We start from the raw sequence: 26,213 nt of genomic DNA on the forward strand, positions 1-26,213 counted from the left end.
GATTATTAGTATTTATGTGTATTGAATTGATAACCTATATAGAAGAAGATGAATAATTATAAAGTGGTATTTGAACTTGTTCAAATTTGATAATTAAATATTTAAAGTTTTAAAAGTTACAATTTGATGTGTAAATTAAGTGAATACTTACAATTAAATGTATTTAGCAAGTCAATAACAATTACATATTTGTAACCTTAAAACACATATTATCTGTGTAGTAAATTAAAAAAAATAAAATGTTAAAAAATATTTAAAAAATATATATCTTTAATAGATTAATTCACCGTTCTTACTACCACCATTATTACACTGTTCTCATTATATTTTTATTAATTTTTTTAAATAATTTTTTATCCAATTTTGAGCAACACTTAGTCTTCTTCAACCCATCACTATAAACATTTTTAAAAAATTGATACATATCCATATTAATTATTAATACATATTTTAACTATAATATTAATTATCAATACATATCCATATGACATGTACAGTATTTATTTATTTTTATAATTTTTATTTCTTACATAGAAAATTTACTTTTTTTTATGTAAATATTATCTTTTACTATAAAAATATAATAGAGTTTCATTTATCTACAGTTAATAATTTTTAATTTTATATGCTAAATTATAATTTTTAATAGTTTAAATATTTAATAATTAAATTTTAATAAATATAATATTTTATAATAAGTTGATATAGATAATTTGTAACTTATTATTAACCTGCTATATATATATATATATACTCAATTGTAAATATTTATGGGGTTTATATATTAAATTATAACTTTTAAAAGTTGAATCATTCTATTGTTAAATTTTAATAAGTTTAAATACTATTTTTATAATTATTTCAGTAGAAAGCTTTTTAGTCATTTTAAATTCTGGATGAACCTACCTTCATTCACGACCAGGTTCATAGCTATCTGACCCTGCTTGGCTCATGCCAAAACCAGCCCCATAATAAGCCTTGAAAAGTTTTTACCATATCAATGATCTACAGCTAATAAATGAGTTCCTACTCGTTAATGTGATTGCATTCCGACAAAGAATGGAAATTCAAACTCGAGATATAATGCAAAAGACTTTCAAAAAAGAAAAGAAGGATGTGAAACCGATAGTACAAAACACGAATTTTTCCTTGCAAAATGGAAGGGATTACACAGAAATGGGATAAGAGTCACTCACTCCACTTGCATTATTTTCTTTCTCCTTTTCTTTTCCTTTTGAACCTTATTTTCTTAGTGGAATCTTTTTTCCTGTGTATTTTGTTTTTGGGTGGGAGTAGGATGTACACTTAATCCTATATACATATTTAAGGAAAACCCTTACTGTAAACCATTAGCTCCTTTCCCTTACTTTGCCACACTGCAGAAACACCAAATTTAATTCCAAATCTTTTCTCATACCACTTCTGCTGCCAGTTTTGGTGAACATGATGATACTGCATCCGCTACTGTTAGGAAGAGTTTATCCTCGCCAATCATATGGGCAAAACTGGAGGCGTGGAGCTTGTCAATCACCACAGGTCCAGGGTTTGCTAGAATAAGCTGCACAAAATACAAGGTCAGAAATTTGGTTAATCAATCCAAATCATTTTTCTTCATATCTATATATTGTTGTTTGTATTTTCTTTTTTTACCTGAATTTCTTTCTTTTGGAGGCTCTTGTATAGTTCTTCTAAGGCATGGATGCCACTGGTGTCAATGTCAGTAACAGCTGTGCAAGAAGTACAAACACACATCATCAGAAAATTAAGCTTCATAATAATGACTAACTAATATGGACTTTGCTTGTGTTGCGTATGGACGAAAATGAAAAACAACTTTAACTTACGTGACATATCCACTATCAAAAACTGAAATTTTGGTTGATATGATTCTTTTAATTGTTCTTCCTCATCTATCAACCATCTCAATATCCTGCAAACAGAGTTGTTGAAGTTTAGCCTTGCATAATTTATTGAAAATCGAACACTTCTAGTTAGCCAATCTATAAAATCATGTGATCATCAGTACTTTTCTTTTTTTGTTTTTTATGCTGAGAGTGCTGATTGTTAAGAAGAATGAACTATACAGAAAGGCCAATGGAAAAAAAAATGTATATACCTCTCTCTAATGTAATTGGAGTTTGAAAAGTAGATTGCTGAATCAACTCTCACAATCAAAACACCAGGAACCTTGGTGGCACCTGGGTATTGTTGAATGTTTCTGTACACAGTTGTCCCAGGTAACTTTCCTAGAATTGCAGTCCTCGGCCTAGTAACTTGTAGGAGAATCTTGGCGAAGGATATTGAAACCTGTCATGGCATGGGATGGCAAAAAGTTGATTTAGTTAATGTGTCCCGACAATCAGTCATATGACATATAGGAAATTTAAACGGTGGAGATTTTAATTCCTACCGCAATCAAGAGGCCTATCTCCACTGACGAAAAAACTACACCAAAGAATGCTCCCATGCAAGCAATAAAATCAAATTTATCTATCTTCCATATCAAAATTGTAGCCTCAATGTCAATTAGGCCAAGCACAGCTGATATAATAATGGCAGCAAGAATAGCACTTGGTGTGTACTTGAAAAGAGGTGTGATGAAAAGCAAGGTAAGAAACACAATACAAGACATGACAATGTTGGAGACTGCAGTTTGGCAGCCGGCCATGTAATTTACAGCTGACCGGGAAAATGAACCTGCAAGTAACAGACATAATTAAATAGATGTTAAAGAATTCCAAAATTCAGCCCATCTAGAAGATCAAAAGCATCAATAATCAGAAGCCATCATATGGTTCTGGCTTCAAAAAGTATTTGTTCGTTTTACTTGCTTCTTTTTTTTTTTCTTTTTTCCCTCTAAAGTACAATACCAAAAGGGAAGCAAAGAAATAGCTTAGCAAGTTAATCAAATGAGTTCAAATTAACTATAAGCAACCGTATGATTAGAAGTTGTTTTATTTTTGTTTAGGTTATCTTGGGTTTGATGCACTGCTTTTATGGTTATTTGTTATAAATATGCATTCACTATCATTTTCATTATTCGTCAGAAATAGTTCATCCTTTTCACCTGTTGCCACATAGCAAGAAGTCATTGAACCAACAATATTCATTGTTCCTAGTGCCACCATTTCCTTGTTTCCATCTATTTGATAGTCTTTCATGGCAGCAAATGTTCTTCCAATTGCTGAAGCTTCCTGATAAATCATTTCAAGAATAAAGATGAGCACATTAGTAGTTTATGCTATTAAATATTAATAGATGAGGGAGTGCATAGTTGTCTCACCGTTAAGGCTATCATCCCAGCCACAACACCAATCCTGATACCTTTTAGAAGATATGGACCACTGAAATATATTTGATTCACAGAGGCGGGATTAATTCCTTTCTTTATGTGTTTCACCTTCAGACAACAAAACATATGCAATTAGTATCAATCTCCTGCTACTTTTACTGGCTATTGCTACTTCTGTAGTTATTACCATATTAAAGATTTTAGATTTATTATCTAAGTTACATCTTAAACAGGCTTTAGATTTATTGTCCAAGTTACCTCCTAAACAAGCTTAGATTTATTATCCAAATTACACTATATAAACAAGCTAGGAATGCGCTAGAAATGCTTACAATTTGAACCCCTTCTTTATCAGCGCGTGTTATATACACAAAAAAGGTTGACAGAATAACCGATATCAATGGTGCAATCGCTGGCACCCAGAAGAATTTTTTGTTCTTTTTTCCCTGTTTGATGATTAGTGCAAGAATTAGGAAATTACTTGGAAACAATTAAGTTAGGTGATCATGATTAGGTTTTAGAGACCTACAATGTACTTAGCTGAAAGTAGGAAAGCTAGAAAGCTCACACCAATAACTATAGTCTGCCAGTTCCACTGCAAAACAGTTTTTGTAAAGAAGTCAGTCACTTTGAATATGGGTGCTAATTATTTTGAGTTGGAGATACTAGTTTTGTAAGAAAGAGCAAAGGAGAAAGAACTTACGCCGTGATGGATTGAACCGAATACTGATTGCATTACAGAAACTAAATCCGTTTTCTTTGTAAAATCTTTAATTCCGAGAAGACCCTTAAGCTGCTGGAGGGCAATTGTGATGGCAGCTCCACCCATAAAACCAACAATAGCAGCATGCGATAGGAAGTCGATCAGAAACCCCAACCTGATCATATCATCCAAACCAGGATGTTGTTAACATAGTAAAGTTAAAGCTATCGGGCTTCAACAAACCCAAAATATGAACTTGAGAAACGAAAATCTTTAAAGAACGTGTATTAAAGAGTAAATTGCTCTTGAAACTTAACTTTATTAGGGCAACTAATTACCTTAAAAATCCAAGCGCTGCTTGGGTGATTCCTGCAAAAAATGTAGCCGTGAATGCTAGCCTCAGGTATTCTTCTGCATTCGTTTTGGGATCAAGTTCATTCTGAAGCAGAGTCCCCAACAAGAGAGACACCACAGCCACTGGTCCTATAGCTATATCTCTAGAACTTCCCATGGAAGCATATATTAATGGTGGAACAAAGCTAGAGTCTGAAGAACATAGCAACAAAAGAATATCAGCGTAAGCTTAAACACAAGGAAGGCCAAGACAATGCAAGATATGAACAAGCTAGGGAGACTTACACAATCCATATTCAGGACTCAAGTTTGCAAGTTTTGCATATCCAATGTCCTGTTTTATGGAAAAATAAGATTTCAGAAAGAGTTGAAAATTGATTTAGAAGCACTGATATTTCTGTTTCTTCACTTATGTCTTGGAAGCAGCTAAAGTACCTACCTGGGGAATGCAAAGACTAGCGATTGTTAGTCCAGCAATGAGGTCCCCTCGGAATTTTTTTAAATCATAACTTCTTCCCCACTCAAGTATGGGGAAGATGGCTTGGATGCCTAGGATGAACTTTTTAGATCGTGGTTGATCCTTGAAGGGACGCAGAGGATCATCTGAAAAGAATGTCTCTTTAAAAGTGGCTTTGAATTCTTTCAAGATGTTTTGCTTAGGGGGAACTCCAACTTTGTGCATTGTGTTTTGAGGCTGACGATGAGAGGATGACAAGCTCCGAATATCCATATCTTTTGTTTCATGTTCTCCGTCCATTGAATGAACCGTCGAAGGCATTAAAGCAAATTCACCTGTAATGCATGATAGTTTACATGACAGTCATCATCAAGTGGAAGACATCACTATTCGAAATATGCAACAAATAACACTAAGCAGAATCCTGTAACTAGTGCACCAAACCATGGCAAAGGCAAAAGCCTGCCTGTCTAGTTTGTTATTGGCTCGTATTTCATTAACATGCACAAAATACACCTATAAAGCTAGAAATTGTAAAGCTCAAGTACAGAACAATTGGTATATTCGTTGTAAAGTATTCATAAAGTTTGAAAAAGAAAAGACTCTAGCTAAAGTAATAAAGGGAAACTTCATGCTGAGAAGTCAGAGGTATAGAATTAGTTTGAAGCTAACCACAACAAACTGAAAGAGGAAGCCAATGGAAAGAGGAACTTAGACAACAAGTGCGGGAAGGTGCAAATGCAATGCCTTCTTGAACATGTAAAGTGAGTACAGCAGGTTCTACTTATATAAGTTCTAAATGGATTACAGGTCAAAACCGTCCTTGTTGAGGGAAGGAAATTGTGATGATCAATAAGTTATGAATCTGGATCTCTCTTACATGTCACATACATAATACACCAACAAAGTATTTTTTTAAGTCAAGGCCAACCGAAGCTGGCGATTATCTCCACCATAAGTGTTGTGCTTACAAAGTTAAAATATTGCAGCTTGAGAAGGTGTTGACTTGGGATTTACATGTGGCAGCAGCTAAGAAACTTACAGCATACAGAATTCTGTTCTGATTCCTTAATACTTTGCAAACTGATAGAAAAGTCTGAATTGATGGCTTCTTGCTTATAATATATTTATGTTCAGAAAAGTGAAAAAGTTAAAAAAAAAAAAAATCTCAGTTGATCACAGCCAGCCATCAAACAGCATTTACTTTTTTCACTTTTAGCTAATCAAATGTTTAATTCGAAATCTTCATCAAAAAGTAGCCTAACACCTATAAATTTCTATTACCTTTTAGAACCAAAAAGTTAAAACAACAAAAGAATCACGAGATTTTTATTTAAACTAAGTGCATACACTGCAAGAAATATAATATAGATATATATTTTATATTTTAATATTAAATGATTGACATATTTAATTATTTAAAATTAATAAATATATTTTAATTTATTAATTTATGTATAGATTTTGATATATGTCCAGACTATTGCAAAATAATTTTAAAGAACCATAAATTTTAGATCACTTAGTTTTTTTTCAAAAAAAGAATTACTGTTCCCAGGCCATCAGAGTTCACAACTAATTTATCAGTACTTGGCACATAAATAATTGCTTCTAGTCAAATGACACCAAAAGATAAGCATCTAAAGCTTTTAACGCTACAAGGAAAGCCACAAAAAGAAATATGCTATACTAATACAAGAAAATAACAGGGCATTAAAAATTCCAGAATATTGTGTTATGCCTTTCTGAAAATCTTAAAAGCCAGCTTGACTCGATCAAAACGAAGGCAAGCACGTCAGTCATTAATTTTAAAGTTTATCAGTTGATTTTATTTAATAAGTTTTCTAGCCACCTATCCCCTAATGCACTGTTGCTCTTTCTATGCTTACTCTCAAACTACATTGTTCAAGCGTGAAAAGAGAATTAGAATCGACAGGTTTTACTGGCTTCATGCCATTTACAGGCATGAAAAACAAAAGGAATAACAAGAACCCGAATTCTTTTACCCTTTTTCATTTAATCTAAGCACATGAATCTGGGTATCTAGCTAGCTAGCAGATTGCGTGTCTATTGTTTTTCTTTTTTTATTGGAGAATAAAGGAGGCTAGAAAATAAAAGTGTAGATATGATAATTGATATCTCACCTCCACATTCATGTACTTCCCATGAAAGCCACTGATAGTGGGCAACGCAAGATTACCTTCTCACACACTCAATCTCTGTAGAGAGAAAAGGTAAAAGGGATTTTAGAAAAATAAAACAAGAACAAAAAAAAGTGCACATATAAATAACATGAAGATGCAAAAAGGTCGTAGTTAAAGGAGAAAAAATAAAATTAAAACGCAAAATCAAATATCTCCTTGGCATCACGTACACCACTACCACACTTGATGGTCGTTATTATATTTTCAAAAGACCTTAATAATCATCATCATTATCATTGAACGAATAAAATTAAAGAATTGAACTTTCCTGCAAAATAAGAATAATAGCCCAAATATCGTCCAGGTTCAATGAATTTCCCTATTACCCTCTCTCTCTCTCTCTCTCCCAGGAAAGAAACCTAAATATAAAAATAAAAGAGAGCTGTTACTCTGCGCTGTTTGGTTTCCGAGAAAATGAGAGCATTGACCTCTCTGGTAGACAAGGAAGGAGAGGGAACAGCGTTTGAATGATTAATGACAATATCAATTCCTCAGCATTAAAAGCTGTAGGTTTTGTAAGTTAGTGCTGTCTTGGGTTTCAAATTCGATCATCGTTCACTTCGTTTTGGTCGCGGATTAAATAGTTTGCCATAATTACGAAACCGCCATCGTGAGAACACGTGAGTATGAAAAGTCAAACTGATTTAATTTCTCGTATTTGGACCTTTTAACTTTTGATTTTTGTCAGTTGTTCTTTTTTGTACAACGATAAATAACAATAACAATAAAAAAGAACAAGCAAAGATGAAATTCAATTTTTCGGGGTCGGGTTTTAGTGGACCCCACGTTGGTGACTTTGTAGTTAGAAAACTTTAGCGTCAGAACTGAACTTGGACTTGTTTAAGGTCAAGTTCAGTTTGGGTGTAGGGTCGATTTTGGTTGGCTTTTATAAGCTTGAATTCTTGTGAGCCAGCCGATTTAAGGCATTGACTACCAATGTTTGACATTTTTTTTTTCTTTTTTGGTAATATTATATAACAATAATTCATAAATTAAAAATTTCACGCACATACGGAATTTGGATTAACAAATCAAATAGTTATTACCTTTCACGTTTAAGAATGTTCATAAAATTATACGACATAATTAGAATAAATCAGATTTGTTATTACTTAATTTTATTAGAATTTAATTAGTTATTTATTAATTTTAATAATATTTAATCGGCTTAAAAGTTCTCTAAATTAATTAAACTGTCTATAACTAGTATTATAGTTTAGCTTATCTTTTCAATCTAAATATTTAGAATAATTTTTATAATTATAGTATTACACGTCACTCGTATTATATATGGATGTAAATTATTATAATAAAATTTTAATTATAATAATAATAATAATAATAATATTAGAAATATATATGAGATTATGATAGTATTATGACTAAAATAGATTAATTACTAATTAATTTTACTAGAACTAAAAATAAATTAATTAGATATAGAATTAAAATAGAATAAAATTAGTAATTAATCATTAATGATTAATTATACTTGTATTTTAGTTAATTTAAATTTTTTATATTTTTACATATACTAGTATAGTATTACTTGTAGTGCGATATTATTATTATATAAATATATTTGAACTAAAACTATTGAATTAATAAAATTAATAATTTAATTTTAATTTTTATAATATAATACTTTTAATAGTAATATTATTAAAACTAAATAAAAATATAATTCTTATAAAAAATGTATATGAAATTATGATAGTACTAGGGATAAAATAAATTAATCATTAATTAATTATATTAGAATTAAAAAATATAATTACTAACTAATTTTATTAGAATTATGAGATTAATTATTAATTAATAATTTTAAAATTATAAGATTAATCACTAATTAATTCTAATAGAATTATAAGATTAATCGCTAAAAAATTTTATTAAAATTAAAAATAAAATAAATTAAAATTATTAAGTACTAATTAATTATAAAAGTATTATATATATATAGGATACATTATAGGTAATCCTGATTGGAAAAAAAAATAATATAATTGAAGGATAATAGTTAAGAAGAGAATATCATTAACTGTACTAATTAGGTGAGCAAGAAACCAAGATAAAAGAGTTTGCACAAAAGGGAGAAATCAAATTGAGGGATTCGTTTAATTACTAATTTTAATTGATATAGGAAAGAAGACGGTGCAAATAACACAAATGACGAAGAGAAAATTGATATTGAAAGCCCTGAAAGATATGTGGAATTATGACGGAAGAGATTTTCTAAGAAGGATAAATATAAAGTTTCTGTTTTTGTTTTATTTATTTACATTTTTCTGTTTACATGGGACAGAAAAGGCAGCTTTGGAATAATACATTCCCCTCATATTATTATTATTTATAAAGTAAATTTTAATTGTCTCTCTTCTCTTTCTCTTTTTTTTCTTCTTCATGTTTTATTAATATTTTATTCTTAAGTGTCGTTAATTTTTATGTTAACAATAAAACTTTTTCTATATTTATTATATTAAATAAATATATTAATACAGTTTTTTCATTATAAAAATATTGAATTTTATGTTATAAACGTGCGTATTAAATTCTCCAAAAAAGTGATAAAAAAAAATTAAAGGTTTTACATTCAGCAGTTGCACTAGTAAGAAATACTAATGAAACCTAATATTATAGAGTAAAGTGTTATTTCTGTATAATTATATCTATGGCTCCTTTAATATAATTAATAGTTATCTCTTTACATAATAATATTTCATGATGTCAAATATTTCCTTTTTATATTTGATATTTAAATGTATTTAATAATCCTATAAAATATCCACATATCTTCTTTAAAGTAAATAAATTGTAAATATATTGGATATGACTTAGGTTAATGAAAGGATTAAATCCTATCTATACATATTATCATCAAGTGATTTAGAGTGAAAGTAATAGAGATTAGCAAGTAATGACACCAAAGATATTAGCAGAAAAATACTGTTTAATTCTTGAAAAATGGATAATTATATTTAACAAAAAAACGATAATATAATTCATTGACCAAGCTGTGGCCACTGCTGAAACTGGATGACATAACAATGACTCCCCCAATCTATATACAGTACCTCCTTAATACTTAATATTTAATAATCTTATTAATTAATAAATTTTTAAGAATTTAACTTCATTTTTATATTAAATAATAATGACTTCATTATTTAACAATCAATAAATATTAATAATTTCTTACTTATCAGTTACTTAGGAGGTATTTAAATGACAAGATGGAACTTTAATATAAACTCAGAAGATTATTAGATTTTTTGCTTATTCATTTGAAATAATTGCAAAAAAGAAAAAGAAAATACATGAATAAACAATCTCAATTACCACTGATATAGAAGATGTTAGACGTTTTGTTAGAATATGATTTCTTTTAAATAACAACCTATTGAATTCAAGATTAATTATTTAATTGCTAGTTTTATAAGATTGTATTTGATTTAAGTGGAGTGCTTTCTTTCCTAACCTATTATCATTTCATTATTATATTTATTTTCTCTGAAATTCTGTCCCATCAATGTTTAGGTGAGATGATTTATATGTACCCATCTTTGTTAAATATGATATTAGTTTTTCTTAAAACAAAAAGTCTTTAATTACTAGAATTTTAAGAGTATAATTTTTTTATTCAATACTTTATTGACTTTATATGCATGACTTAGTTTTAAATACTTTATAATATTTATTTTCTCTAAACTTAACAAATCTATATTACATAAATTCTCGAGAAAATTGAAAAGAAAAAGAAATAGAAAGTAAATTTCTTCTAATTTTTTGTTTAGGCATGTTATGTAGCTGTAGTACATAATCTTTTTTGGTAGTGTTTCACTCTCTAAATTAAATAAACACATTCACTCAAAGCATACAAATGAAGTTGATCCCCATTATTATATTTTATTATGAACTTATTTTAGGATGTAAAAGCTTTAACATAACTTGGATTTCGAATAACTTGCCTTTACTTTGGTATTTGTAATCCTAAGCCGATATGTCCAATAACATGAAAGAAGATAATAATGAATAAATTTTTTAAAATATTTTCACAAATACGACTCAAATCTCTTACAATGATAAATTATTAAGATTATACTACTTCAAAGAAATTAGATAAAAAAAACAGATAATAATCGCACAAATAAAAGATAATTTTTTTTTAAAATAATATAAAGGTGACAATTCCCTATGTATACTTACATGTAATATTTTTACATATAATTTTAATGTATTATAATTCTGGCCTAATTATCAATCAATTCTCAAACTTTCACACTTTTAACATATTTATTCAATTATTTCAAGAATTGTAAACTGAGATTATTCCTTTCATATTTTTTTAACAAATAAACTTTCCGGTGAGATTTTTTAAATTTTTACGGTGAAAGTGCTGACATGGCACGTGAACATTATAACCGGAGTTAGTATTCAAAAGAAAGACTTAGTCAGCAAAAGAATATTTTCTAACTCATTAATTTTACAAGGCACATCTTTTGTTAAGAAATTTAAAATTAAAACAAAAAATAATTAATAAAAATCCTAACATTTGAGTTATGTCTTCTTCCTCAGTTCCTCGAAATGGATTTAGGGTTTCGACAAAATAAGAAGAACAAAAAACTCTCCTAAATCATTTGCAACTTATAGGAGGAAATCTGAAGCCCCCACTTTATATTAGAACAAAAGAACTAATATATCATACTTTTATATAAACCCTTCACAACTCTCTCATTCTTTGTCATATTACCTTTGCTTAGTTTGATAGCTAAGGATCACAATTGATTCATGGATTTTCTGAGATCCTCTTCTCTATCTTTTTCCACATTTTATTTTAGTGCTCTCAAATAACTTGGTTTTGTCACGACAGTTTAGAGACCAATATATCAGGCAACAATTACACTTTCTCAAATTACTCTGATGCTCTCAAGACTTTTATGAACTTGACCCAACTTGAATCCATTTTCACAGATCTTTGTCCGGCTCTCTTCTCCAATAACCCAACCAGTTTCCTCTTAATGTTTGCAATCATATCTTTAGTTATTTGTCTCACGACCATCCTCTTCCTCCACGAGGTCCCACCTATGAATTTCGTAAAATAAGAAAAAGAAGAGTTTGAATATTTCTTAGCGCTCAAATTGTTATGTCGATGTTTACCTACTAGGATACGATTTTATACTAAATCCTATCAGAGCATTATCGTTGGGGTTTGTTATCATATTACGACTGCTTTTAGCTTCTTCTTTAGCAATTCTGTTTTTTTTTTTCTTTTGTGAAAACTTGAAATTTGAACTGGTGAAATAATAGACCTTTCGAAATTGAAGATCTATTGTTGACTGTAGATACATAACAACAAAGCGAGATTCAAGAAAAGCTAGTGGAGGAGAGAGTGGCGGCGACAGCGTCGGAGGAGGAAATGGCAGAGACAAATAAGAGGCCAGTAATTGGGAAAGAGCATACAATAGTGGAAGCATTACTGTTGATTGTATTTTTTTCATTGACGTTTTCTGTTTGGTTTATTTATTTTTTTTTCAATTTGACCACTAAACATACCATTATTCATACTTAGATAAATCAACTAATTTGCTGACTAACATTCATTATTTTATTAATACACAGTCAGCATGCCACATAAGCGTCTTTATCGTAAAAATTTAAAAATCTCACCGGCAAATATATTTAGTAAGAAGAGAAAAAAATTTATCTGATTTTATAATTTTTCGAAAAATTGGATAAAAATATTAAAAGGGGCAAAAATTTAAAAATTAATCAGTAATTAAACTTTATTTTTTTATATGTTTATCAAAGTTCTAAAATGCAAGCTATTATATTAAACACAAAGCAAAGCTGTCCAGAAGTTGTATAATAACATTTCACGTGCACGACAGCCACGTGCCAAAACTGATTTGAATAATAAACACTAGAAAATATTTTCCAATTTAGAAATAAATGGAACCTTAAAATAACAAAAATTATTTTAACAAAAAGGAATCTTATCCGTTACAATTTTAATTGGGGTAAGAATATTTATATTTTAAGTTGACATTACTAATTTTGTGTTTAAGAAAAGCTGACTTGTGATAAGGAGAAGGGGTATTTGGATTAATGTCCATACACATATTATTATTTCCCCCAAGTATCCACGTCACTGCCACATATCCGCCAGCCTTCGTCATGTGCCACCTATTTTCATCAAATATGACCGACCATACACATATTCTATTATTGTAAATTTTGGAAAATGAAATTAAATACACGTAAAGTTCTGTAATTACACAATAAATTATATTATTTTGAGATCATCATTTGTATACTAAATGGTATTTTAAGGACGAAGGCTCAATCATAGAGCTTGGAGATGTATCTTTCAGAAATTGTTTTATCGTTTCCATTAAATATGTTGATTTTTTTTGGTAATTTGACTTGTTCTCTTGTATTTGAGATTGAAGTGGAGGCCATCAATAATTGATTGATTAAACCTTTATATTGGCAATAATTGGTTGATTTTCTATCCGAACAATTCTCATGAAAGACGTGAAACACAATTTTTAACTAATAATGATTGTTTTTAGTGTATGGATTGGATAATTACATGTGTTTCTTTATTCTGAATGCAGAGTTAAAGACAAGATTAATTAATAAATAATGTTGCCCAACCGAACTGGATTAATATTTATAATATAATTATAATAAAAAACCGATTAAGTTAATTATTTGGAGACTATATCAAAATTAGTAATGTGTTTAGATTTAAAATAAGTGTTTGAATGATGTAGTTACATTATTTGAATTCGATAAAGTTTTCTTCGAGGAGGGATAAACTGCCAAAATAATAGAAATATATTCTAAATAGGAAAAAACATATATTTCCATTTTGTAGAAAGTAAATAAGTAATAACATGAATTTGAGATTTTATTTTCAAATCCTCGTGATGCAGTGAGTTGTCTAACTCAGGCAGGAATGCTCAAATTGGATGAGTATGCATCAATGAGAAATGATGGTGGTTTATCCGATAGTCAGCTGTGAGTGTTGCAATAATGAATTCTTTTATTCCATAAAATGCAAAGCACACCCATCAATCAATTTCTTAATTATTTTTATTGTCTTTGTCGCATTATTTACAATTGTTATAAATGTACGGATAATGCTTAATCAAATTAAGAAATTTTTTTTTGTATTACATACGACGATTGAGGTGGTTGTTCGTTATTATAAAAGAGGAAAATATTTTTTATTAAATGGTTATTGAGGCTATTATCAATTATATATATATATATTTTTTGTATTGATTGGTCGCCTCATTATAGAGATGGTAATTTGTATCACACTCGTAAGTACGTATTCGAACTCTACTCAACTAAATTAGATAATACTTGAATTGATTGAATAATAGAAATGAATAATTTCTTTTCAAAAAAATTACATTGAATTTGAGTAAGATATAAAAAATATACTACCCTACCCATACTCGTATCCATATTTATACCAAATAATTATTTTAAAGTTAAATGTAAAATATTAGAAATTTTATAATTATACTTATTAACTTTAATTATTTAATATATTGTATTTAAAGAATTAGATAAAGTATTAAATTATTTAATAATTCAAAAATTTTATTTTTTTATATTTGAGTATATTACTTAAGACTTTCGCTTACTCAAGGTTTTTATGTAAACATAAAAAGTTTGATAAATAAATAATCAGTAAATTAATAATGTAATAAGCCAATATACTAAATAAATAATATAGCTTAGTACATAAGATAATAAATTTATTTAGCCTATACATATATAGCCTCTACTATTTACATACAAATAAAATTTTTTAAATTCTACATATATGCACATTGACTTTTGACTATATTCTTTTTTTAATAATTCATACATAAATCTTATTAAAAATATATAAGTAAATAATTAACTCAAATCTTTTTAAATAAATACGTGTTTGTTGATAAATTAATAAATAAATTTTTTTATAATAAATAATATTTTAAATCCATAATAATATTATTATTTTATAAATCTAATTGTATTTTGATAATCGGTTATTAACCCTAGGATGAATTTAATATTTGTCATCCAGGTAGATATGGATAATAGGCAGATATACATCTTTTAAATATAAGTAAAGATATAATACTATACTCCACCAATTGTCATCCCACAATATTTAATTTTAGGGTTAGAGATAAACATAAAATTTAAAATAAGTAGGAATTGAAACTATAATCGACATATAAATTTATTAAAATTATAGAGTACAAAATTTGATTGTTTTTGTTTTCATTTCTTTTGCAATTTTAAAATTGTAATAAAGCGTCACTAATTTTTTGAGATCGCTCACAATAAAAATTATATGAAAGAATGAATATTTTATAATATATACTATATGATCATCTAGCATTTCATTAGAAGAATATATATTGCAATTGACAATATTAGATATAATTAAAAAAGTGATCCCTTCTCTTCTATCATACATTAATACAAATAGTCAAAACAATGATAATCAGATGAGAGTTGAATATATGCATAATGGACAATTAAGTGTGGGAAAAAATGACGTCCTGTTTGGATGGCATAGTTAAGGACTTATCATGAATTAAGACGCATTATCAAGAGCAAAGTTTAAGCTTTGGTCATCAAGAAAAATAAGGGGAAAAAGAAGAAGAAGAAATGTTCATGTGATTATCATCACATGCGGTGTCGATATCCTGCCAAACTCTAGGGTTTCTCAAGTAATATGCTCTCACATTTTACGTATTATATTATTAAGTTGAAAATGTATAACTGTGTATGTTGCATCTTCAAGATATGAACAAATATTTCTCTAAATCTTGATTTCGGATTTCGAGTTCTAATCAACATGAGAAGGGTCTAAAATGGAATTATATATACATACATATATATATATATATACACAAGCCTTCTATTTTGTGACTATCAACATAAGAAACATACGACTATCAACATTGTGCAATTGCAAAACACATACATGGGAAGTTCATAGGTTATACGAACCATTTGGCTTTGAACTATTTTCCAAGCTCTAATTTACTCCACATTCAGTTTTCTTTTGTCCAATTAAATTTTATATTTTTGATCTGATTCACTACAGTTAAGAACTTCTATAAGCTTTTCTTTTTTCCTCCTCCAGTGATGCCCCATGTTTGGTTCTGAATAAATTATCTCGAGCAGTATTGATTTCTAATTTCGCCAGCGTTAGCGATTTTGATGGAGAAAGATCTCAAGGGACAACTAGGCTGTTGGTTTTTTTACTAATTTAGATAATCTTTGGATGACCAAAATATATTATGAACTTGATGCCGATAATATTTACCTTCAATTCTACATCATTTCTAATTGGATTTAGACTAATTATATCAGAATTTTTATATAATTAGGTGAAGAAGCTGATCTTAGGATGAACTGGTCCTTAAAAAACAGAAAAAATTACGAAAATATCCATTTTTTTTTAAAATATGGTGTAATTTTTTTTTTATTTTTACTGTGTGAAAATATCAAAATACGGTTTTTAAATTTTGTTTTTAAAAATATGGTATTAATTTTTTTTATATTTTTCTTTGATTTTTTTGTAAGACAAAAAAAACTAAAGAATAATAAAAAAACAATAGAAAAAACAACCACATTGTATTTTTTGAAAAAAAATTAAAAAAATTAGTTTTTTTGGTGATTTTAGAGTATTTTTAAGAAGTTGCCAAAAAAATATAGTTTAGAAACCAAATTATCCTTTTAACATTGGTTAGTATATGGGAGTCCCAGAATAAAATAAAATAAACATTTGACCACAGGTTGTAAATGGCTTCCCTTTGGCTATTTCTGATAAATGCATATTGAGTATTTGAATTTGTCTGTATATACAAGGGGAGAAATCATATCAGAAACTGCAAGAAGATGGTGGGACAAAGAGCACAAATGTCAGAAAATAATTTGTTGGTGAACTGAACTAGGATATATACGCATATCTAATCTAGCACAGTGCGTATCTTGTAATGGGGTCCAACTGATGATTATTGGCAGAAGAATTTTATAGCCACAGTTATTATCTTTGATTTCATGAGAATGAAACCCATCGTTTATCATCTTTTCCGAGAAAGAGAATACAGTAGATGTTGCATTACAGGTGTGTTGCTTCTATAGTAACCAGTTGGAAAAGGTTTGCTTTCATGTGTATATATTTACGGGTGAAGTTATTGCGAATGCATGCCAATTTTATAAATTTTAAAATTTTTTACCATAACTAATAGGATAATAATACATATGTAAAAATATTTTATATTTTGATATTGAATGATAGACATATATTTCATCATTTAAAACTAATGAATATTCTATTGGTTTGGTATATAGATAGGGACATACATCAAACTTAGGCAAGAATTTTTCTATAAATTGTTAGAAATTTTTAGATAGATTCAGTCTATCACACTATCCATAGACAAATTGAATTAAATGTTTATATATGATATTATTTATTAAGTATTACATTTTTATTAGTTGGTTTATTTATTATCATTAACCGTTCATCATTACAAATAAATCAATACAAATGCAACAACTAATAAATAATATTACATATTACTATGCACTTTATTTTGTCTATGAATGATGTGGTAAATTAAATCTATCTAAGAATTTTTACATGAATTTTAAATAAAAATAATCAACTTGTCCTAACTATACTTGGGAAATTCTTGCTCACTCATATCTATATTATAGCTCACTGTTAGTTATATAACATTGTATTAATTAAAATAATTAAGTTATTTTGTTACATTTTTATTGCTCAATATATATTGCCCTTTGCTATAATATTAGATTTGGGTCCTATCTTTCACCCAGAGGTTTGCTCTCGGATTAGATTTCTAAACTTAAATGATGTTTATCATAAATTAATATCCACCAATCTCTTTTCAAATGAATTAAAGAATTGCACCCATATCATACATGTTTAATATGCGCATCAATCGTTGCTATTGCTAAAGCAGGATCCTAGAGAAGGTAATTGCTTATCCTCGCATGTGCAATGTATAATTGGCTTTTGGACATCTGCTACTTACCTTTCAATGGAAAAAAAAAAAAAAAGAAAGAAGATGAAGAAGAAGAAGAAGAAAGAGAAAGGTAGCAAATCTATTTATTCGTGTACTATGTGGTTTGATGAGCCAAAAGAAAAAAAAAAAAAAAAAAGAAATCCCAAAAGCAAAAGGAGAATCGATCGATCAGCTTTGAGAATGATAATGACTAGGGCTAAAGGGAAGCAATATGAAGAGAGAGTCGGAGGTGAAATATATGTTTGGGAATCTAAGTTAGTGGGTCGGCCTAAAAGTTATGGAGGAGGAATACATCATAGATGGTTGTAGTGAATATGCTTTTATGTATTTATAGACAGATACGGAAGGGCAGCAGCACTAATATGAGGACTGATAAGAACCCATGAATCGACCAAAAAGGGACCATCAGAAAGAAGCACAAAAGCCACTCGGCCTAATTTCCTCCATCCACTATATTCCTCTATGTATATGAGTGCTGCAAGTTTTTCTCTGAAGTGGGTGGGTGGGCTTCAGCTTAGCATGCTAGCCATACAATACAACTATAAATTTTTCGCAAGGAAAAAGACGACCTTTCCATACACATCCTCCTTCTATATTTACAATCAACACGTAGCAGATGTTTTATGTTAACCCAAATACCCTCAATTGCATTTTTTTTATTTTTCCTTTCTTTTCACAGTATTAAGACATTTAGGGTTGGTTTGGTTCAAACCCTAAAATTGAAATCGGTATGAAATTTAAATTAAACAGAATTACAAATAAATGAATATGTTATTGTCATTTTAATAGTTTATAACTTATTATGCTATATATATTTTGTTTATAATTTTAAATGACACGTGTTATTTAACCACTTTATAATTGGTTGGAGCTCATTGTAATTTATGTCCATACTATCACTAGCTTATTTGTTATCACGTCTAATTATAGGACGAGTCGATCAGAGTAAATAAATTAAAACTTACTGTTTTATTATAATGAACGTCAACGTAGACTTTCACTAGCTTCACCTTCGTATTCAATGGACCTTACAAAAAGAACATAAATGTTGTGTCATAGCATGATTTAATGATTGAGGCTCAATGGCACACACATATTCTTCTGTAATTTCCTTTTTTTATTTTTTACATATGTTATAATGTAACCGAGGCTTTGATTGCATAAAATTTTGTTATATTTGTAAGACTTTTGTAATTTCCTATCTGGATTCTAAACATATGGAGTAGCCTTTGTTTTGCTTACGAAGCCTTATTGGTATGTATCTATCAGAGGATTGTAAAGGAAATCGCGGGGACGGACTTCATATTCATCATTTTAAAAAGCAAAGATCATAGAAAGAGGTAGGTCAGTTTAGCCCCTTCCTATCTGAAAAGTCTTTAGGTTTAAATCCCTTATCACTTAAAGCTCCTAGTGGCTCGGCTTGATCTCGCCCACCCTTCCTCCTCTGCTTTGAGAACCGTGTGAGGCTCACAAAATAAGCAGAAAATCTAAAAAAAGAACAATTTGATCTAGAGCTTCTATTCGAGGAAGAACAAGCAGAGTCAAAAAGGCATATAGACACTTCCGAAAGCATTACTTTCATAGAAGCCTACCAAAAAGAAAAAAAAAAAAAGAAGGCCACAGGTGATGGAGTTGGTTCGAAAGGAGTGTAGCCACTCAACCTTATATATAATTAATGATACCTTATTGTAGCTTTGTAATGAGTGGCTGGTTTTCCATATACTTATTTTATCTATATGTATATTAGTTTTTGAAATTTAATTTTTTTTAATATATATATTTAATTTTTGATATATAAATTTTTTATTTTGACATGTGTATTTATGTTTGACACATGAAATTCGAGTTTATATGTAATTTTATATATTTTCTATTAATTTATTAATTCATAAGTTATATTCTTAATTAAATACTAATTATAATCTTAAAAATAAATATTAATTATATTCTAATATTATATTAACTAATAAATAATTTTTATTAATAAAATAATGATACTAATTCTATCCTAAAAATTAGCATATTAATTATATTTTAATATTATATTAATTAATTTACTTTTGTAAATAGATAATAATTCTAATTCTAAGAAAATAATATCTTCAATAATATTTTTAATATTATATTCAATACTAAATTAATTTTTTAATTATACAATAGATTTTTAATTCTAAAAATAGTAATATCAATTATATTGATATATTAGTTTATATAATATTAAAATTAATTAATAAATAATTTTTATATTATTAGATTAATAAAATTTTAAAAAATTAAAGATATTTAAAAATAGTTAGTTTGTTATTATGTTTTAAAATTTTATAAATTAATATTAAATACTAAATTTTTTATTAAATTATATCTATCAACTTGATTTTATAATTAAAATAATAATATAGTTGTACAACGTATGTGTAAACGACTAGTTTACATTAATTACGAAGGCCTCATTCTGTTATAGAAAGACAAACCTATTACTAGCAATATGCTTGTGCTAATGCACAATTATCGATAAATTATTAGAAAAATTTTAATTTAAAATATTTTATTACAATAAGAAATATTATATTATAAAAAATAATTCTTATTTTATTTAAATAATCTTATTGATTAGTTATGAAAATAATTATAAAATTCATAATGGATACATAATAAATTAGTGTCATTATGTAATCATTTTAGTATTATTATTATTTTAATTCAAAATAGTTTTTTCTCACTGACCAAAGAAAGATTTTCCTCTGTCTATCATAATAATTGAGAGGGGGATCTTGCCTCCCTAAGTCAAGAACTCAAGTTTGACCTAAACTTTCCAAATCATATAATTAATAATACGAATTAAGTTGTTAATTATACTCGACTGCTTTAATATATTTTGTGAAATTGCCTTCAAATAATTCACTCTATTTTGGGCAGTAATATTATAATAATAATAATACGATCATCTTGTGGTTGGGTATACCTTCCCTCCGATATTTGTGCATATGCATTGTATAAGGCATGCTTTTATTAGATGCTGTTCTTCTGGTTTCTGGGTAAATTATGAGAGATTGAGAGGAGCCAAGAAAAAAAGACAACATTCTTGAATTATGTACAGACATTATAAGTATGGGCAACCATTAGCTATACAAGTGCACCTTTCTACTTACAATAATACAATTTATTTGTGATTGTCTTCCATTTTTCATAAGAAAAAAAAAAAGAACAATTATGCTCAACCAATCCGTAAGGCTTGTAGGTATATACATAACAATATTTTATAAATTATTCTTAACAAGTTGCCCGTCACCTGAAGTTTTTCCGTGGATCACATGCTTTGTTTTTTGAGGTCCAATACATTGAGCAGATAAGTGTCGGCTTTGTTGGCTTGTGATGAAAAAACAGTGTTAATGCTTTTGTCTGTCACGGCTAACTCCCCCATTAAAATTATATTTCTCTTACCAAATATGCTTCGGTAAAGGCTATGGTCCATGACTGTTCAGCTGACTGAGGTCCTACAATTTAGAAATAGAGACCACTTTGCTACCCATTCATTCAGTGGTCCTCTCCTTCTGCTCCTGCTCTGAAACACAAATTCCCTGGGCTCGATCATCAGAATTTTAACTTTATAGTTCTCTCAACATTTCCAGAATACCAACACATATATTAAGTGGGATAATTATAAACGGGGATCACAAGTAAAATAACATGATTGCAATGCATGATAATAGTTAAGAAAGCGATTTGTAAATCAAAAAAAAATATTTATGAAAGCGACAGCAGATATATTATAATAATTTTAATTTAAAAGAGAATCCCCATTCTAAACCATCTGTATTAAGATTATTTTTTTACCGGATACAGAAGAATGAAAACACACTTTGATCAACTTTTATAGCCATTAAAAGTGGTTTATTAATATATTTCCCTTTTGAAACAAAGGTTTCACTTTTAATCTTTATATTTGCCATTTTTGGACAATCTATTATATATAATTAGTATTGCTCGTGGTCACACAACGTATCTAAAATATTATTATAAAAGTTATAATATAAATTATTTAATAAATTATTATTAATATAACATTAAATAGTAAATAATTAATACCGTTAAAGTATTATAATATATATATATATATGATATATAGTAATTCATTAATTTCTTATAAAATTAGAATTGAATTACATTAATTTTATGATTAAGAAATTAATGACTAATTAATTTTATTAGAATTAGTAAGTTAAATTAATTATATATAGAATTAGGATAAGAATAGAAAAGATTTCCTCCCTCTTGGTGCTTTTATATATAATATAGATTAAATAAACCCTTAGAAGAACACTTCATATAAGCTCACAGGAGTTCTTTCAAGCACCTCAAACCCCATCCTCAACATGGGTTCACAAGCAGCAGATCAAACCTTGAGATGGGAAGAGCTACAGCAGCTTGATATTGATGACGCTAAAACTAGTCAGCTTGAAAGAGCAAATTGGGTGATGAATTCTCCTGATCCACCAGGCCTTCTGTCTGAACTTGTAGCTTCAGTGAAGGCAATTGTCTTCCCTCATGGAAAAAAAACTCCAAAGCAAGCTGGGGCCACAAAACCTGCTATATCATTCTTGCAAAGCCTTTTTCCGATCCTTAGTTGGGGCAGAGGTTACAGAGTCTCCAAGTTTAAAAGTGATTTAATGGCAGGTTTAACACTTGCTAGCCTCAGCATTCCTCAGGTACTACTTACAATCTTTATTTTGGTATAATGGTGTTCTTTCTTGTCCTAGCTAGTTTGACGTGTGTAGTAAAAAAATTTCCTGCAGAGCATTGGGTATGCTAATTTGGCAAAACTTGATCCTCAGTACGGCCTATGTAAGTTTGTTGAATAGAATTCTATGCATATGTTTTCTTCACTTAAATTATGCTTCTATTATATTGATATGCGTTTTTGGATTTCGTGGGGGTTAGACACCAGTGTTGTTCCTCCTTTGATTTATTCTGTAATGGGGAGTTCAAGAGAGATAGCCATTGGACCTGTAGCTGTGGTATCTATGTTGCTCTCTTCCATGATTCAGGACATACAAGATCCCGTAGCTGACCCTGCTGCTTATAGGAAGTTGGTTTTTACTGTTACCTTCTTTGCCGGAACCTTTCAAGCTATATTTGGTTTGTTTAGGTACTATCTATGCTTTTAAAAAATGAAGCTTTATTTTGTCTTAGTTTTTTGGGGGTCATTCACTACTTGCCTGCTACTAGTAACTAATAGTTCTGAAAATCTTGCAGGTTGGGATTTCTTGTGGACTTTCTTTCACATGCCGCTATTGTTGGATTTATGGCTGGTGCAGCCATTGTTATTGGCCTTCAGCAACTTAAAGGGCTACTTGGTATCAGTCATTTCACTACTAAAACTGATGTAGTCTCTGTCCTGCATTCTGTTTTCACATCAATTGATCATCCGGTAAGGTTCTGCCACAAGATCCATAGTTAATTCTAAGCATTTGAATATGGCTCGGATTGCTACAAATTTATATTCTTACTCACTTTTCCTTGTTTAATGACAGTGGTCGCCACTAAATTTCGTTCTGGGCTGCTCATTTCTTATCTTCCTCCTATTTGCCAGGTTCATCGTAAGTAAAGAAATTATCCAACACTATATTCTACCTTTAAGCAAATATTTTCCGTTTGATAGCGTGATTCATTATTTTCAGGGCAGGAGAAACAAGAAGTTTTTCTGGCTTCCAGCCATTGCTCCTCTTATATCAGTTATATTATCCACTTTGATAGTGTTCTTGGCAAAAGCTGACAAGCATGGAGTTAATATTGTAAAACATATCAAAGAAGGCCTGAATCCAAGTTCAGTCCATGACTTACAATTCAATGGTCCGCATGTTGGACAAACAGCCAAAATTGGCCTCATTTCTGCAATTATTGCTCTTACCGTGCGTATGCAAATTGCAAATTTTATGCCAAGTTTATTATTTAACTTAGAGATGTCAATCTACTAACATATTTTGCATAATTTTCCTCAGGAAGCGATTGCTGTTGGCCGGTCTTTCGCTTCCATAAAAGGTTACCACCTTGATGGGAACAAAGAAATGGTAGCCATGGGCTTCATGAACATTGCAGGATCTTTGACTTCTTGCTATGTGGCAACTGGTAATCAAGATATTAATCCTTACACAATACCTTCATTTAGGCATTTCCGATGCATAAGCCTTCTTATGGGGTCATATGTCATACGCAGCCTTATAAATTTTTTCCTTTCTTTTTCCGGCAGAGAAGCTGCTTTAATTAGCAGAAATCATATATACTGATTGTTTTGGTTTTGTTATATTTTCTGCAGGGTCATTCTCAAGAACTGCAGTGAATTTCAGTGCAGGATGCGAAACTGTAGTATCGAACATAGTAATGGCTATTACAGTGCTATTGTCCCTGGAACTGTTTACTAGGCTCTTGTATTATACTCCCATTGCCATTCTTGCTTCAATCATTCTATCTGCTCTTCCTGGACTCATTAACATACATGAGATTTGCCACATCTGGAAGGTGGATAAGCTAGACTTCATTGCTTGCATTGGTGCTTTCTTTGGTGTTCTGTTTGCATCAGTGGAAATCGGTCTTCTAGTTGCGGTAATTCACATAATTTACTTCTTCAATCTTCTTCACCTTAGGCCAAGAAACATTCAGCTCTTTTCATATGTCTAAAACAAGAATAACATGTAATAAAATTCAACCAAAAATCTCAAGTTCAATGATTTGGAAGCATTAATTTTCCAAGAACAGTGTGGCAGCACTGATGGGTAAGTCTCATGACTGGCGGGCACCATCTCATTTTGGACTTGTTAACTTCCAAAAAAGCAAGTCAACGCTTTGCTTTGTCCTCATTGTCTCAGCTGTGTACCTTCCACTCGTTTTAATGATGCGAAGATATTGCTGAATTTCACAACGAATTTAAAAGATTAACTGTTAGTTAACAGTTTCTTTATGTTTCTGATCATGTTTTTTAATGACTCAATGTAGGTAACCATCTCATTTCTGAAGATATTACTGAACTCTATTCGACCAGGCATAGAAGAACTTGGAAGAATTCCAAGAACAGATACTTACTCTGACATCAATCAATATCCCATGGCCATTAAAACTTCAGGCATTTTAACAGTCCGAATCAACTCTGCCTTGCTTTGCTTTGCAAATGCCAATTTCATAAGAGAAAGGTACAAGTGTTATGTGTCTCTAACTGCTTATACACAAAGGAAAGATGTAAAACAAATTGATTTTAGTAACACAACCAATCAATTTTCTTTATTATAGGATAATGAGTTGGGTCACAGAAAAGGACGATAAAACAGAAGATAACACTAACGGAAGGATCCAAGCAGTAATTCTTGACCTGTCCAGTAAGTTTAACTACCTTAAAAAACATAGATTGAAGACCAACCACGCATTATATTATATTTTCTGATTAGTGAGACCTCAGTGTCTGATTCTTTTTTCTTGTTGCAGCTGTAACAAACATCGATACTGCAGGAATTATTGCACTAGAAGAGCTGCACAAGAAGTTGCTTACACATGAAACAGAGGTAACAAAACGTTTTGCACTCTGCAATCTACGATATTTTACATCTAATTTGGTTCCTGGGTACATAAAAAATATGAATTATTTATTTTATTTTTTATTGCAGTTGGTTTTAGCCAACCCAAGATGGCAAGTGATGCACAAGCTAAGGGTAGCTAAATTCTTAGATAGAATTGGAAGAGAAAAGATTTTCCTCACAGTTGGTGAAGCTGTAGATGCAACCGTTACTACTAAATTGAATAGCTGTTGATTGTTGTAACCCAAAGAAAACAAGAATATAAAGGAGTTGTTAGATTGATTTTTGTGTCATTGTTACATTATTGCCCTTTTTCTTTTTCCCTGCGCAAATGATAATCATTCATGAGTTATTCAAAATTTTATTTAAATGAAACTCATTCAATAAACGAGCCGCCTCAAATTATGGAAAGCTCAATTTCCTTAGTTTCATAAATTAACTTATATATAAATTTATAAGGTATTTAATACATAAACTCATAAGCTGGTTGAAAAAGAGAATTTATATAATATTTTTATTTATTTTAAATATATATATATATTTTTAATTATATACTAAAAGTC

At 29.4% G+C, this 26,213-nt stretch overlaps 2 protein-coding genes and 1 long non-coding RNA gene across 5 annotated transcripts; 2 read left to right on the forward strand and 1 right to left on the reverse strand.

Moving 5' to 3' along the window:
- Nucleotides 1-1,129: 1,129 nt before the first annotated feature.
- LOC8263028 (sulfate transporter 1.2) lies at nucleotides 1,130-7,550 on the reverse strand. 3 transcript variants are annotated; one of them, XM_015716116.3, is made up of 15 exons: nucleotides 7,279-7,550; nucleotides 6,951-7,025; nucleotides 4,789-5,141; nucleotides 4,635-4,683; nucleotides 4,334-4,541; nucleotides 3,996-4,170; nucleotides 3,822-3,887; nucleotides 3,625-3,738; nucleotides 3,284-3,400; nucleotides 3,068-3,194; nucleotides 2,411-2,697; nucleotides 2,117-2,307; nucleotides 1,845-1,930; nucleotides 1,651-1,727; nucleotides 1,130-1,558 (listed from the first exon to the last, which is right to left on the reverse strand). In XM_015716116.3, the coding sequence occupies exons 3-15, from the start codon at nucleotides 5,125-5,127 to the stop codon at nucleotides 1,412-1,414; spliced, it is 1,983 nt and encodes a 660-aa protein (XP_015571602.1). In that variant the 5' UTR covers nucleotides 5,128-5,141; nucleotides 6,951-7,025; nucleotides 7,279-7,550; the 3' UTR covers nucleotides 1,130-1,411. The 3 variants fall into 3 exon arrangements, with proteins under 3 accessions (XP_015571602.1, XP_048227159.1, XP_015571601.1); XM_048371202.1 differs by lacking the exon at nucleotides 7,279-7,550 and having other exon boundaries at nucleotides 6,951-7,188; XM_015716115.3 differs by lacking the exons at nucleotides 6,951-7,025; nucleotides 7,279-7,550 and adding an exon at nucleotides 5,479-5,998.
- Nucleotides 1,433-1,804, forward strand: LOC112533945. The gene is made up of 2 exons (XR_003078280.2): nucleotides 1,433-1,574; nucleotides 1,684-1,804. It is a non-coding gene; the product is annotated as an uncharacterized LOC112533945 (long non-coding RNA).
- Nucleotides 7,551-22,390: 14,840 nt separating the features above from the next.
- LOC8263027 (low affinity sulfate transporter 3) lies at nucleotides 22,391-25,932 on the forward strand. Its single transcript, XM_002513830.4, has 12 exons — nucleotides 22,391-22,794; nucleotides 22,882-22,930; nucleotides 23,027-23,234; nucleotides 23,342-23,516; nucleotides 23,620-23,685; nucleotides 23,767-23,997; nucleotides 24,088-24,214; nucleotides 24,402-24,688; nucleotides 25,079-25,272; nucleotides 25,370-25,455; nucleotides 25,562-25,638; nucleotides 25,741-25,932. Exons 1-12 carry the CDS (start codon nucleotides 22,462-22,464, stop codon nucleotides 25,882-25,884), a joined length of 1,977 nt encoding a protein of 658 aa, XP_002513876.1. The 5' UTR covers nucleotides 22,391-22,461; the 3' UTR covers nucleotides 25,885-25,932.
- The last annotated feature ends 281 nt before the right edge of the window (nucleotides 25,933-26,213 follow it).

Source organism: Ricinus communis, chromosome 2 (genome assembly GCF_019578655.1).
Source record: "Ricinus communis isolate WT05 ecotype wild-type chromosome 2, ASM1957865v1, whole genome shotgun sequence".
NCBI classification, from domain to species: domain Eukaryota; kingdom Viridiplantae; phylum Streptophyta; class Magnoliopsida; order Malpighiales; family Euphorbiaceae; genus Ricinus; species Ricinus communis.

Coding starts and splice junctions, on each gene's coding strand:
- LOC8263028 (XM_015716116.3), bottom strand. CDS start 5,127: ATGCCTTCGACGGTTCATTCAATGGACGGAGAACATGAAACAAAAGAT. Junction 3,888..3,995: donor TCGGTTCAATCCATCACGGC/GTAAGTTCTTTC, acceptor ACTGTTTTGCAG/TGGAACTGGCAGACTATAGT. Junction 3,739..3,821: donor TACTTTCAGCTAAGTACATT/GTAGGTCTCTAA, acceptor ATCATCAAACAG/GGAAAAAAGAACAAAAAATT.
- LOC8263027 (XM_002513830.4), top strand. CDS start 22,462: ATGGGTTCACAAGCAGCAGATCAAACCTTGAGATGGGAAGAGCTACAG. Junction 24,215..24,401: donor TTCTTGCTATGTGGCAACTG/GTAATCAAGATA, acceptor TATTTTCTGCAG/GGTCATTCTCAAGAACTGCA. Junction 24,689..25,078: donor AAATCGGTCTTCTAGTTGCG/GTAATTCACATA, acceptor GACTCAATGTAG/GTAACCATCTCATTTCTGAA.